General features: G+C 31.6%; 1 protein-coding gene across 1 annotated transcript; it reads right to left on the reverse strand.

The window, feature by feature from the left end:
• Positions 1–137: 137 nt before the first annotated feature.
• On the reverse strand, positions 138–13,507 carry LOC116348176 (protein rolling stone). The gene is made up of 9 exons (XM_031779090.1): positions 12,716–13,507; positions 12,274–12,426; positions 12,021–12,108; positions 10,775–10,917; positions 10,303–10,406; positions 10,117–10,236; positions 9,851–10,031; positions 7,877–9,774; positions 138–521 (listed from the first exon to the last, which is right to left on the reverse strand). The coding sequence occupies exons 2-8, from the start codon at positions 12,345–12,347 to the stop codon at positions 9,465–9,467; spliced, it is 1,020 nt and encodes a 339-aa protein (XP_031634950.1). The 5' UTR covers positions 12,348–12,426; positions 12,716–13,507; the 3' UTR covers positions 138–521; positions 7,877–9,464.
• Positions 13,508–13,535: the final 28 nt, after the last annotated feature.

Below are 13,535 nucleotides of genomic sequence, written 5' to 3' on the forward strand. Positions count from 1 at the left end.
AGTGTTCAAATTAAGAACATAAATGAATGTGAATTAGAAAATATTGGAAAATTCATTTATTTAATTATTATTATTTTTTGTACAATTTCAAAATATTTAACAGAGAATTGCAAACTCGACTTGATAATTTTTGCGCCGAACATCCGGACATCCGGACATGTTCGGTGTTCGATCGCACATACGAACGAACACAACGAACATTTCAATTTTTACGAACGACCGACTGATCATTAATGATTTCAACGAACGAACGACCGACCACAAAAACATATTTTTTACAATTTACGAACGAACGACCGACTGTTCGTGCCCAGCTCTGCAATAAGTAAACAAATAAACCTTCCTTTCGTAAATAATATTCAACAACGATAATTTCCAAAATCACTCTGAACTGTCATCCGTTTTATTGTTAATTGTTGTTCAATGTACTTGAAATCCAATTTCCGGGGTGAACAGTTAATTTCCACAGCGTATTCGATAAATTTGACCGTCTTCACATAGTGTAGGCAGTAGGCACAATGCTAACAAAAAAATATGATTTCATAGAAAAAAGTGTTCAACAGCCATCATATATGTCATTTATTGATTGACTCAAAGACAGAAGATAAATGAAAACTGAATAATAACGCATGAGATAATGAGGATTAGTGCCGGTAAAAAACGGTGTTATGATTAGCTTCAGCTGATGAGAGGCACGACAAACGACCGTATATTGAAGATATCAAACATTATACACGTTGTCAAATCTAATACGAGCTCATGTATCAACGTTTGTGCGCACATTTTACTTAATTATTATCGAGAGTTAGATAACAGCAATTAAAGCTTCTGGTTTCCATTTCTCGGCATCTCTCCATGAAAATAATAAATTTCCTCATTGCTTTGAAGTAAAAAAAAAGTTTAAGCTTACACTTTTTTTTCTTTTAGACATGTCAGGTATCACGCGTCAGAGCTTGTTTTTGTTTATCTCGTGAAAAAGTCTCAACTTATTTTTTTATTTATTTATTATACATTCAGACAAAAAAGTTACCCACTCACACAAAGAATTTAGAATGGTTGACGCAATACACTCTGACTCGTCTCATTTAAGCACGTAAAAATATTCAATTCCATTACGTTTTGTTAATATAAATAAATTATTTTCACTTTTCGTAATTTTAGAGGCATTAAGGCAATTCGAACCGTTAACAATGATAGATTCAAAACATAAGACCAAAAACATTAGACCATTGTCAATCGATTGGCAAATTTCAAATAACTGATGTGATATCAACAGGAAAGAAAAATAACTCACTTCCAGCATGACGGGCGAAATTAATACAAAATTACATACTTTCGGCTTTGACACGTAAATTTACTAGTATAAACAAATGTTCAATAAATGAATTGTATGCGAAGTAAATAATATGTTTGTTTCAACAATTTCGTATTGTAGTTATCTCTATTGCTTGAATGACACTTTTAGACACACAGAATTAGACACATTTAACGTAGTTCAATTAACATAATTGAAATAGAAAAACAACAACGTTCAATATTTTATGGATTCCATGAAAAATCACCTGCGTCAATATTGACGATAACTATTTCAATTGATTTTATTTTAATGAAAACCACGTCAAGACATAATTTGTAGTTTGTATTTTGACCTCCAATCGTATTTATAGGTATAAGTTATACACCAAGATGCTCTAACTGACCCGGCGAAAAAAAAAACAAACTCTTTAAATATAATACTTGTTTCGGTGTATTTTCATTCAAATGTTTATTACTTTATTTACTATTTATATCTTTGGAACCATAAAACGTTACAAAGGTGAACGAAGATGAAACTAAATGAATGGTCAATGTGCGTTTCCAACTTTTGATCGTCTTTTGTTAATGAATCTAAAGACGATGAATTGGAAGGCTAACTGGATCCAATCGATGCATTTTGGGTCAACATACAAATAATTGCAAGACAATTGCAAAAACTTAACGGCGGTGGTATATTTATTCTTTTAACTTTTATTCATTTAAAGACTTTATGAATGAAAAAAAATTCTGATTATTGTGAACAAGTTTTTGGTGTTATTCACGATTCCACTCTACTCTGTGATACAATGTAATACACAACTTCTACTTCACTTTCATTATTTTGTTATTCAAAAGAAACACGTTCATTTTAGTATGAGCATGAAATGAATTCTACTTAATCTTTCTTTTTTTCGTAAGCTGTTTTGTTTAGTCGAATCAACCGATAGAAAATTCTTAACACCTTAACAGGATTTGAATAACTTTATTCTGAAAGTAAAATAAACACCAGGGTTCGCAAATCCGACCGAGGTCCGACCGCCGACCGACCGCCGATCCGATCCGAACCGAAAATACTCGGAGTTCGGTCGGCGTCGGAACGAGTTTTCCATCGGATTTTTTTTCGGAATTCGGTTTTCGGATATTGATCGGATGCTCACAAAATTAAAACCAATATTTTTTTTACACATTGGTTCACATAATTTTTTAAATAAAAATGAGTTATTATCTAGATAGGATTTTTGGATATTTTGAACAATAAAATTTTATTCATTTTGACTCAAATAATATTTAACCATTTGGTAAATATAAAAAAAAATTATTTTCATTAAATTTTTCCGAACTCCGAGCACCGACCACGACCGACCACCGATCCGATCCGATCCGAGATATTCGGAGATCGGTCGGCCTCGGATTGAATATCCTCGGCGTCGGATCGGCGTCGGAATCGAAAAATGGCCGCCGTTGAGAACGCTGATAAACACACACAAATCAAAACAAGCAGAACAAAATCAAACTATGCCTTTCAATGTCTGTGTAATTTGAATAAAATATGATAAAATGTGAACTCTTTTATTTGTGAAAGAAACCTCAATGTCGTATGATTGTAAATTTTGTAGATCGATATTAAAAAATATTTGAGTCATGCAAAAATAATACAATACAATTTAGACCTGAAGGTATTTGACACTGCGTCAGCGACACATTTTTCTCTTCATTCGTCAATGAAATGAAAATAAAATTATACGAATTGTTTTGTGTAAAACGTTTTAAAGGGTACTGCAACCCATCAAAACTAATTGAAACAAAAATAATTGAAATGGTAAAAATGTGCACAGTCATGAAAAGTTTAAACAGTAAATTGTTCGTTGGATGTTAATTCTACTAATGAAGATTTGTGGATAATTTTACCAATTTAAAATCCGTTAATTTAATGAGTATAAAAAGCAAAAAATGTGGGTTATTGCTTCATTATTACATATGATTTCACTATTTATATTTCGAAACATCTTCTTGGGAATATACTTTAAAATTCGCACCTCAATTATATGTTTGAAACTATCATTTCTGTGATATATTTTTGAGTTTTTCATTTACTCAATTTCTGATTGTTTGCGCTCAAATTCAAAAAGTAAATCTATAACGTCCAAAATGAGGTCTGTGTTGCACAAATCGATATATCTATTGTCTATCGAAATATTCATAATGAACCATTTGATGAATGAAACAATTAACAACTATTACGTCGTCATGGAAAGAGATTTCTATATAAAAGAAATAAATTCAACACCATAGCACGTACGGTAATAATAAAAAATAATTACAGGCATATGACGCAAAACTGATTGGGCTTGAGGGAATGATGTTTTGGGAAAAAAACATAATGGTCACCACTGGTGAGATTATATCGCAAGCAGAGGCACTGAAAAATGTAATGAAGATTGTACCATTTATGAATGAGAATGTACAGCATTGCTACCAAAAATCAAGCTGGAAGCCATTTACCTTGAGAATGGAATTGAGATAGTAGCTTTTTATTCCAAACTCGTAACGGATTGATTCTCTTTGAACTGAATACTCATATTGACCAATATATTTCGCCACTTTCAATTTTCTTCCTTTCATTTTTCTGTGCTATAAATTACAGTGTAGCGATGCGTTCGACATTTATTCTTTGGGAGAATACATTTTTGAATGTTTTGTTAGTTTGGCTTGTTTAACTGGTTTGAAATTGGATATTTTTTTTGGAACTCTTTATATACAAACCTATTTACGAATAATATTTACGACAGAAATAATATTTAATCTCCTCGAAAGAGTTGAAATGTTTGTCTTCGAAAAATTGACACTACAGCCACAAAATTCGTTTTATTTCTATCACTATCTCAAATGTTTCATTCGTTTGGAGGCTTAACTTCAATGAAAAACCTTTCATAAGACCTAAAGTGGTCAATGGAAGGAGCAATGTCTTTATGAGTGTTTCGCTTTTGATCGGCTAAAGTTTTTTTTTCTATTCAAACATAAACAGCTGATGCGCATGAATATGGGTAACACAAATAAAAACCCAAGATCATCGTCTTTTATTATTATTTTGATGGCTGAATTTTTGAATAATATCAAAGTGATAGGAAAAATGTTCAAATTTGCTTAAAATGTCACATTGATGAATGTTCACAACAAAATCGCACCATACAAACCGTGAAACGCAAGAATAAAAACGTTTCATTAATAGACTAAATATTGTTTAAGCCATTTCGATACGACGTAGCGCGTACGTTATATTCCTGACCTTGACGATGTTGACCATGAACTACAAACAGCAAACACAATCTTTCTCGAGCTGTTCCAACAGCGTGAAGCTTTAAAAAAAATTAACCTGTTTACTTTCGTTTTGTTTTTACTAATTTTACTTGAAATAAATTTTCGTTGATTCAATTGGCATTTTGTATCGTATTTTGTCTAGTTATTGACAGATAGCCATCACTATGCTATCGATATGGATGAACGAAAATCAAAGTCATTGATGATATTACACGCCACGATCGGATTTGGTGTGAATTCAATCGAATCGCCTGTTATATTATTGTGCAAGACACTCTGAATGAATAAAATTATTAAAAAATGAATAAATAAATAAAAATACATGGAAACAAAATTACTAATGCTTATTCAATTAAGTGCATTTTTATTTAGTTTACGATGTATATTGTCCGAGGAAGATAATGTATGCGCAAACAATTAGCACACACTTGAAAATGGATATCGCTTTTTTGGTTTTCCTGTTGTAGTCGAATTGAGTTTGTGAATAGAACATATTAGCAACGTTGAAATTCGGTTAATAGTTTTGCATTGATATTTAAGATGTAGGCGAACAAAATGTTTTTATGTCATCCAACCTGTCGAATTTCATTGAAATCAACGTACATATAGGCATAATAAGTACTTTGGCCCTGTAACACGTGATATCGATCATGACATGCGACAACGAATGAGAAAAACACACACATAAGTCATTAAAAATTACGCGAAATTTACTAAGCAAACCACGATGAATGCATTTTATATTCTTTTCAATTATTAAACATGCATGTAAAAACGTCAATATAGCATGATCGCAACTGAAAGGCCAATACCATAGCGCAGCTTAGCGCCCCATAAAATAGAATCGACTGTTGGAAGAGTTGCTTAAAAATGCAAACGGCAAACAATTAACCTTCGTATAAACAAAACATTAAAAAAACACTAAAAAATCATCATTTGATGAATTAGTCGCAGTCATTGTCTTGCATGTTTGTAATAAATAAAAAAATACAACTGAAAATAAAAATGTAATTATTGTTATTACTGTGAGTTCACGCCGCGGTTCAGTTCTGTCTATTTTTCTTCTTTGTCAATCAGCAAAGTGTATCGTTATTTCGTTGTTTCTTCTATGCGAATCATAAATTAAGAATTCATAGCACGATCAGTTGCATTCCTCGTAAGCAATTTACCGTTAATACTGCGGTTGTTGTTGTGTCCAAAATAATTGCCGGTTTCCAAAGGTTTTTTGAATAAAAGAAAACATAGGCGAACAATTGAAATGCAAAACTGTGTTATTAAAAAAGACACGCAAACATGAATGGGAAACAGCCCGGCCGAAGTATTATAAATTACCGAATACCACAAAAAAGGTAGTTTACGATGAATTGAAAACCGCTCATTTTTAACGAAATTACAAAAGATCCATTCAACGTGATCAATGTAACTGCATAAAGATTGCGGAACCTCTTGCAACTTCTTTTGCTCTATCTACCAAATGCCTTTTGTCATTACTATGCATTTGGTGCAAAGTTTTTGTCGTTGTGGTTGTTCATTGAAATAGCCAAGAGAATGACAACGATTGAAGCGATTATCTCGGTGATACATACAGCCATAAATACTTGTTTCTGACAAGATACAAAAAAAAACTGATCAATAAAATCGAGACAGGTATTTGTGCAAATAGAAACTCCTACTTGCATACACAATCTGAAACGTTTAGTAGCGGTTGCATGAATTTCTTGTCCATTAAAAAAAATTTCTTCTCTGTTTTTGCATCGAAATGCCATACTATTACTTAATTCTACTTTGCGGCGTGCAATGTCTCAAGCATCATGTTCGACTTCTAACACAAAACGAACAAAAAAAAATTGAATCAAACCGCCTGGTTAGCGCTCACAAAAGCACACATGCTTTCGTTACAGGTAAGCGCCTCCTATTTTGTAAGTCCAGCACGCAAATATTTTGCATCACAAATACATATGGCAATTACTCGACAAGCCACTGAACAAGTCACTCTTGAAAAACGGATTTTTTCCAAACTAAAGCTAATTTTAGTATCGCATTTCTTCATGAAACTCCTTGAAACAAATGTTTAATGGACTTTTTTAAATCACTTTTTAAAATTATTTCTGAAAAATTCAATTTAGCGGTAGAATCCAATTGCTATTCAGAATTATAACAAAGGCAAACACGTTTAATAATGTTTATCAATGTCTACAAACCTAAAAAAATGGTGCAAATACCAAATTTTACTGTTCTTGGATTATTATTTTCCAAGTAACAGCAATTCAATTTAAGATTAGAAAACAACAAATTTTATTGCAATTTCCATGACTTTTTATTTCCAGTAGGTTAGATTGAAATGTTAAAACACAATCATTGCATCGATTACTTACGTTCGACTCAAAAATCGAATTGCAAAAAAAGGTAGAAATTTTTTAATTGGCTGTATTTTTTTCTAGTGATAATTGATTTTAATTGTTTTTAATGAAATGTTCGGTTTATTTCTCTTTTTTTGCTATGACGTATTGTAATTTCATATATAGTTTTTTTTTTGTTAAATTTTACATTTGTTCGTGGTTATTTCTATATATGTTGTTATTTATATTTTATTTTTTTTTCAAACTTCTACTAGTCACTCTGATTGGAACTTTAAGATTTTCATCAAAAAATATGTCATCGATTATGTCCATTCGATCCGAATAGAATCAGATCAACTTATGGATTTTTATACTTTACGGTTTTGCATTTAGAATTTTTTTTCTTTTTCTTTCTATCTCAAAGTGTTCAATAAATTCACTATACATTCACTACTTACTATAGTCTCGATAAATATTTTCCCTTCATTCGTTCATATATTGCATAATATTCACTCGTTTTTTGCAACCCAAGAATTAATTTTTTTTTACTATAATCGATAGAACTATTGTGATTTGTTAAAAATTGAATTAGTTGTTATGCATTCTTGAAACGGACCTTTGCAATATACTGAATTAATTTTTTTTTTTTCAGAAGTCAAAAAAAGAACATGGAATTAAACTAGTCTGTGACTTTATATGTAATGTATATGTATGTATCATAGTTTAAACGTAAATTATACGCACATTCGTGTAAATGTATTTTTATTTTATTTTTTAATTTAACTCTGTGATGACAATTCGATATCGAAATATAGCTTTTAAAACAGTTTTCTCACAGTTCGTTTTCTATCATAATATTCTTCGTTACGTCATAAAATAGAGTTTTGTTGTTAATATTTTTTTATTTATTTATCTTAAAATACCTTTCAAATTGTTGCAAAGGTTGTCACACTCGTGCCAAATTCAAATGTAATGATGATCACTTTATAAAGTAAGTACTGTTATAAAACAGCAATGAGATGCTTCAATTCGATTTAGCATAAGACCAAATAAAGGAAAAGAAAAAAAAGTAGACACAACACGCAACTTCAATAGAGATTTTTGAACTAATCGCAGCTTCTGTTTATTTCATGAGCGCGCTCTCATATGAGCTTGTTTCCATCGAAAACCACAATTAAGACTAACTTGAATTGCGCACAGCGTCACTGCGAAGTGTGGATTTGCCGAAACAAGACACACATATAGACTAAACTATAGAGTGGTGGCGTGTAGAGAAATTCAAAGAAGCGCATCGTACGGTTGCGCTTTGCAAAGGGAAAAATAAGCAAACATATGCGAAAAAAGAACAGTTCCAGGCGCAGTAACACACATTTTTAGCATTCTGCATACAGCACACAGCTGTTCATATACAGTGTATATTAAATACCAATAAAGAAAAATGTGAATGTAAAAATGTGTGCACGTTGAGTGAGTGACGCATTGTGACGAAAATTGTAAACAAAAACAAATTTAAAACGGTGCGTATTTCATATAGTCGTTGTAGTCTCCTTAACTGATTATAGACACACTGATCAAAATGGTCAAAGCGTACACTCTTCAGGATCGTTCAGATGACGCAAACAATCTATTTAATTCATGCGCGTACATCTCGATTACATGATCATGTGCGTATGTTTTTATGTTTTTGTTTCTGTTACTTGAATATAATTTTATTTAATACATGTTCGATTCAGTGAATTTGAAGTGTTTTTGCGTAGATGAATTGGTGTTACCGCTGTTAAATTCAAAGCTAGCAAAGTTGAGCAATTTTTTAAGAGAGAGAGAGAGAGATTGTTTTGAACTCTCGGTTCCGTTAAATGTTGGAAGGAATCAAATTTTGTTAAATATACTGATAATAGTTCTAATTCTCTTGTTGAATTCTGTAGCGTCCATATGTTTGTGTGTGTTTTAAATACGTAAGTATTAATTCAAATATTTCACAATTTTTTAATTTCTTCTACTGAAATATATAATATAAAGGTGCCGAGATTCTCTTTGTACTAATTAAATCAACTAAATATGTCATTTTTGTGTTTACTTGTGTGTTTGTGTAGTTTTTTTTTTCTTTTTAATTTAACGGCACTTAAATCTAATTATATCACTTGTGTACAACACATCTAGTATTGAAATAAATCAGGGTTAATATTGTCAAACATTCTAGTTGTATGGTTTAATCTCATGGCATTTGGCTAGAACTCTATGATATTTACATTTACAACATATATTTATTATATATATTTTGTGGAGATTTTAGTTTGCAAATAGAAATTTGTTTTGTGTTTCACGATTTTTTTCTTTTTTTTTTTAATTATATATTTTGTTGTTGTTGTCTAGATTAAAATTTAGCGAGTATGTGCAATTTATTTATTTATTTATTTTTAAATTTTTGTTTTCTTCTGAGGGCGACCGAATGCCACATCAACAGAAATTTAACAAACTCGATAGTGTTAAAAAAACGTGTTTACCATTTATTTACTTAAGCTCAACAACTGTTGATGGATTGAAAAATTGATCGGATTTCGATTCATCATAGGATGACGGCGTGCGGGCAATTTTAAGTGTTTGATTGTTTTCAATGATGATTTGATCATCACCCCTTGCATATTGATGGAAGGTACGTTGACGCATGCAAAATTTTTGAAAAATACACACTCGAAAACGGTACAAACAGTAGACCAATACATGGACGACAAAAACACAGAATATACATGCCAAACTAACAACTATTGCCTTTCCCGGTTTTCGCCAATCGAGGAGCCGATAAATTGATTTTGATTTTGTCCTAGGAATAAAAAAAATCAATATTTTATAGTGTTATTAAAATTGAATTGATGAATAAATTCAATTTAATCATTTACCGAGTGGTGCCGCCAGCAATAAAGTAAACAACAGTGAATAGAGTGTAAAGAATTCCAATACTCATGGTCCAATAACCATGATTAAGGTTAACGGGATGTGTTACAGTCATTAAATCGATAAGCATGATTACCGAATTAAAAACGTAAACCATCAAATTGATCGCATCAATTTTGTCCCTTTCTATAATTAAAAATGGAAAAACAATGCGTACATTCCAACATCATGCTTACGCTAAAAAATTGTAATGAATGTCTATAACGGTTACCTGGATCATGCAGCATTGTCCAAAAAAAGAATGTTATTATGAATGAGTATACGGTGGCTATTGTGTTCAAAATCCAATATGCGTGGCGCAACCAACCCTTTTTCACCTTACGTTGCATGCCTGAAAATTGTTCAAGGAAACGTCAATTTCTTTCTTGGGAAACACATGGGAAAAGAAATACTCTACCAAAATCATCACGATCGACCATAAGACCTTGCGTTACAATCATTGCACCAAGCCAGGCTTGTACTGAACACACGACTAGTCCCCAATTCGTTAAGTCGATCCACCTTTTACAGAAAGTTAGAAACCAAATCAGAAACATATTCAAGGAGTAAAGTGTATTGAGAATAAAAGGACTTATTTAGTGAGTGTTTCAATGACAACTGAAGTGAACAATTTAGTTTGTATTCGTTGTTTACTTTTCAATGAAGTTTATTAAATAATTAAATTGTTTTTTTTTTATTTAGTTTCACAGTGAAATCGCTCTATTCATGAGCACATTTTGCCCTTTATAACATACCGTAAAAATCTAGGATATAATTTTCAATATTTTATCATGCACATTTTTTGGCATATACAATAAAGTTTATTGAATAAACAGACGCAACATTTTGATAACTCACTAAAAAGTATTTACTTAAAAGTTATTACTCACCACTTGGCATAGTGATTTTCGAATCGAGGTTCATCAGCACGGCCAATGTCAAGGAGTGAGCAACTTAAAACAGCCAAAAACCATATCGCAGCGAACCAACGGTATATCAAATATAAAATGCTGACATCATGATCATTTTGCCACTGCACATAAGAGAGTTTAAACCATAAATAGGATTCCATCGTGCAATAGAAGCGAGAAAATAAACAAAAATCAAATTAAAAATGCTCCGATTAATAATTGTATTATAAATGAGTTGATATTCAAAGAGATCTCTAATCATAATTGAGGAAAGAAAAGAAGAGCTACAACAGAAATAGGATGACATTTACTGATGATGGTAAAACATAAAACAATAATTTGTGCATGTGTACGACGCATATTTGATTTGTGTTGTTTCTGATTAAGCAGATAAATTGTGCGTTTAAAAGAAATAACGTAAAAGAAGTAGCATGCGATAGTTTTTGAAGATGGACTTTTTTTTTTTTTTTAAATCGTTTTGTTCAAACTGATACATCTTATTCTAGGATTACATAGAAAGTGAAAGATGATTGTACAATGAAACACAATTTGTTAATCTTCCAACACGAATGACAAGCAGAAAAAAGGAACAGAAACTAAATAAAAAACAACAAAAGAAACGAAAAAACAAAAAGAAAATACCATCGCGAACACCATTTCGTTTCAGTTATAGAATAAAATTTGAATTGGTCTCTGTTTCAGAAAGACTTTGAACACGATGTGTATGATAAATATCGCATTGCATTTGGCATCAATTTTGATGTGTTTATTTTGTTAACAATTTCAAATTAATGTCAAACAAAAAACTCAAAATTTTATCGAATTTTATTTTGTAACAATTGCAATGTAAACAGCGTATTTAAACTAAAATTTAGCATTGTTTTTTGTTTGTTATTCTTAACACGAACCAGATGCTATTATTTTGGACACGGCGATTTTGGTGTGTTAAATATCGGTAAATGGGCACGGAATCATCTGACAACGCTGTACAGTATACACATTTTGTTCGTTAAGTGTTTTCTCACACGCAAAATTATCTTAAATAAAGTGAACGCATTAATTTTTCTACCTCGGATCGTATGTGTTGTGTAATGATTTTTTTTTTAAATTAAATTAATAACTGTTAGTTTAATCATTCGTCATAAATGAAAAAAACTGTTATGGTTCTTAATTTGCAAAAAAAAAACGAAAAGGAGTAAATCGAATACGGCTTGACACAACTTACTTGGCACAAATAGAAATTATATCGATAAATTTGCTGTGATTGTGGAGCTGGTGGGAAACAACAGTTTCCTATCTTCTGAAGCACTGACCTGTAAATGAAAACATACATAGACACAAAATGAAGAGTGGCCATACAATCAGCATAGAATGCATTCACATAACTATTGCACGCCCATTGGCATTTAATTCGAACCTATGATTTTTTTTTTCACAGATCCGTTCAACTTAAATCAAATTAGCAACATCGTACTCACAATTGCTGTGACGCCCTTCCACCGTTATCAGTCAATCCTTCTTGATGTGAGCTCGTGCACATGGACATGGACATTTTGTAAATATTTTATATGTTCTTTTTCCCAGCAACAGAATTCTCCACATCGAATGGCGAGACTGCCAGAGCACAAATGCTGCAAAATACATGAAAGGGGAGAAACAAAAAAACAACAACAATAGATAGAAACAAATCAGTAATCGATATTTTCCGCAGTAGACTTGTAAACATAGAAATTTTCTTTTGGTTCAAGAGGGCTTGATTTTCCACTTTGTGTTAAACTCTACTCTACGCAGGAAGGAAGTTCACGCATATAATTTGTCATTTATCATCATTGGATAGAAAAAATTATTTATATATTCTCAAGGAAGAAATCAGTGCGCGCTCTACTTGCGATTTAGAATACGAATGAGAGCATGACCTACCTTATAGCAAAAACTTTTATAGGCGGTTGTTCTTCATTTTTTTGTACTACACATACGAAGTGAATTGCCTGTCGTGTACAATGTTGATGTACAACGAACAAATGGATGATGACGGTCGTCGATGGTGACAGCAAGATGGTTTGCAATTGATGCCTTTGCCAACTATATGTATTTTATGTAATAAAACTACTTTCAGAGTTAAATGTTCACATGAATATGCACACATACACGAGTAAAGGTCCTCGAGGCTGACACAAAATGAATAAATTAAGAAACCAAATGCACTGGCGAAATTATTATTATGATGGCGAATGCTCTTATTCGATGGGCGACAAAATTTTACACGTTTATTCGAAGCACTTCACTTTGATTCCCAGCTCAAATGAAATGACCTCGATTTTGGATGACAGATATCATATCAAATTTTTGCTACAGTCTTCTAACATTCACGTTGATTTCACAACAAAAACTCTATTTTGAAATCTTTTAATCACATTGAATTTCCTTTTTTATACACAGGAACATGTAATTTGCAGAAAATCTTTTTTCTCGTTAATTATTTATCGAAATAAGTTTGCACAGTAACAATCAAGCTGCCAACCTAGTCTATATAGAAACACTTTTTTGTGTCACAATTTTAATTTCTATGTTAAACTTAAGGTTAAACACGACTATTTTATTTTTTCACCAATTAGAAATAAAAAAACGAAAATTAGAAATAATAAAAATGTATTAATGGAAAAAACGTGGTATAGTTTTCGATTTTGCAGAAAACTCAGCATCCAATGCGTTTAACACTAAAGCAGAAAACATTCTAAGA

Source organism: Contarinia nasturtii, unplaced genomic scaffold (genome assembly GCF_009176525.2).
Source record: "Contarinia nasturtii isolate CC-2019 unplaced genomic scaffold, AAFC_CNas_1.1 Cnas_scaffold_2291, whole genome shotgun sequence".
NCBI lineage: Eukaryota > Metazoa > Arthropoda > Insecta > Diptera > Cecidomyiidae > Contarinia > Contarinia nasturtii.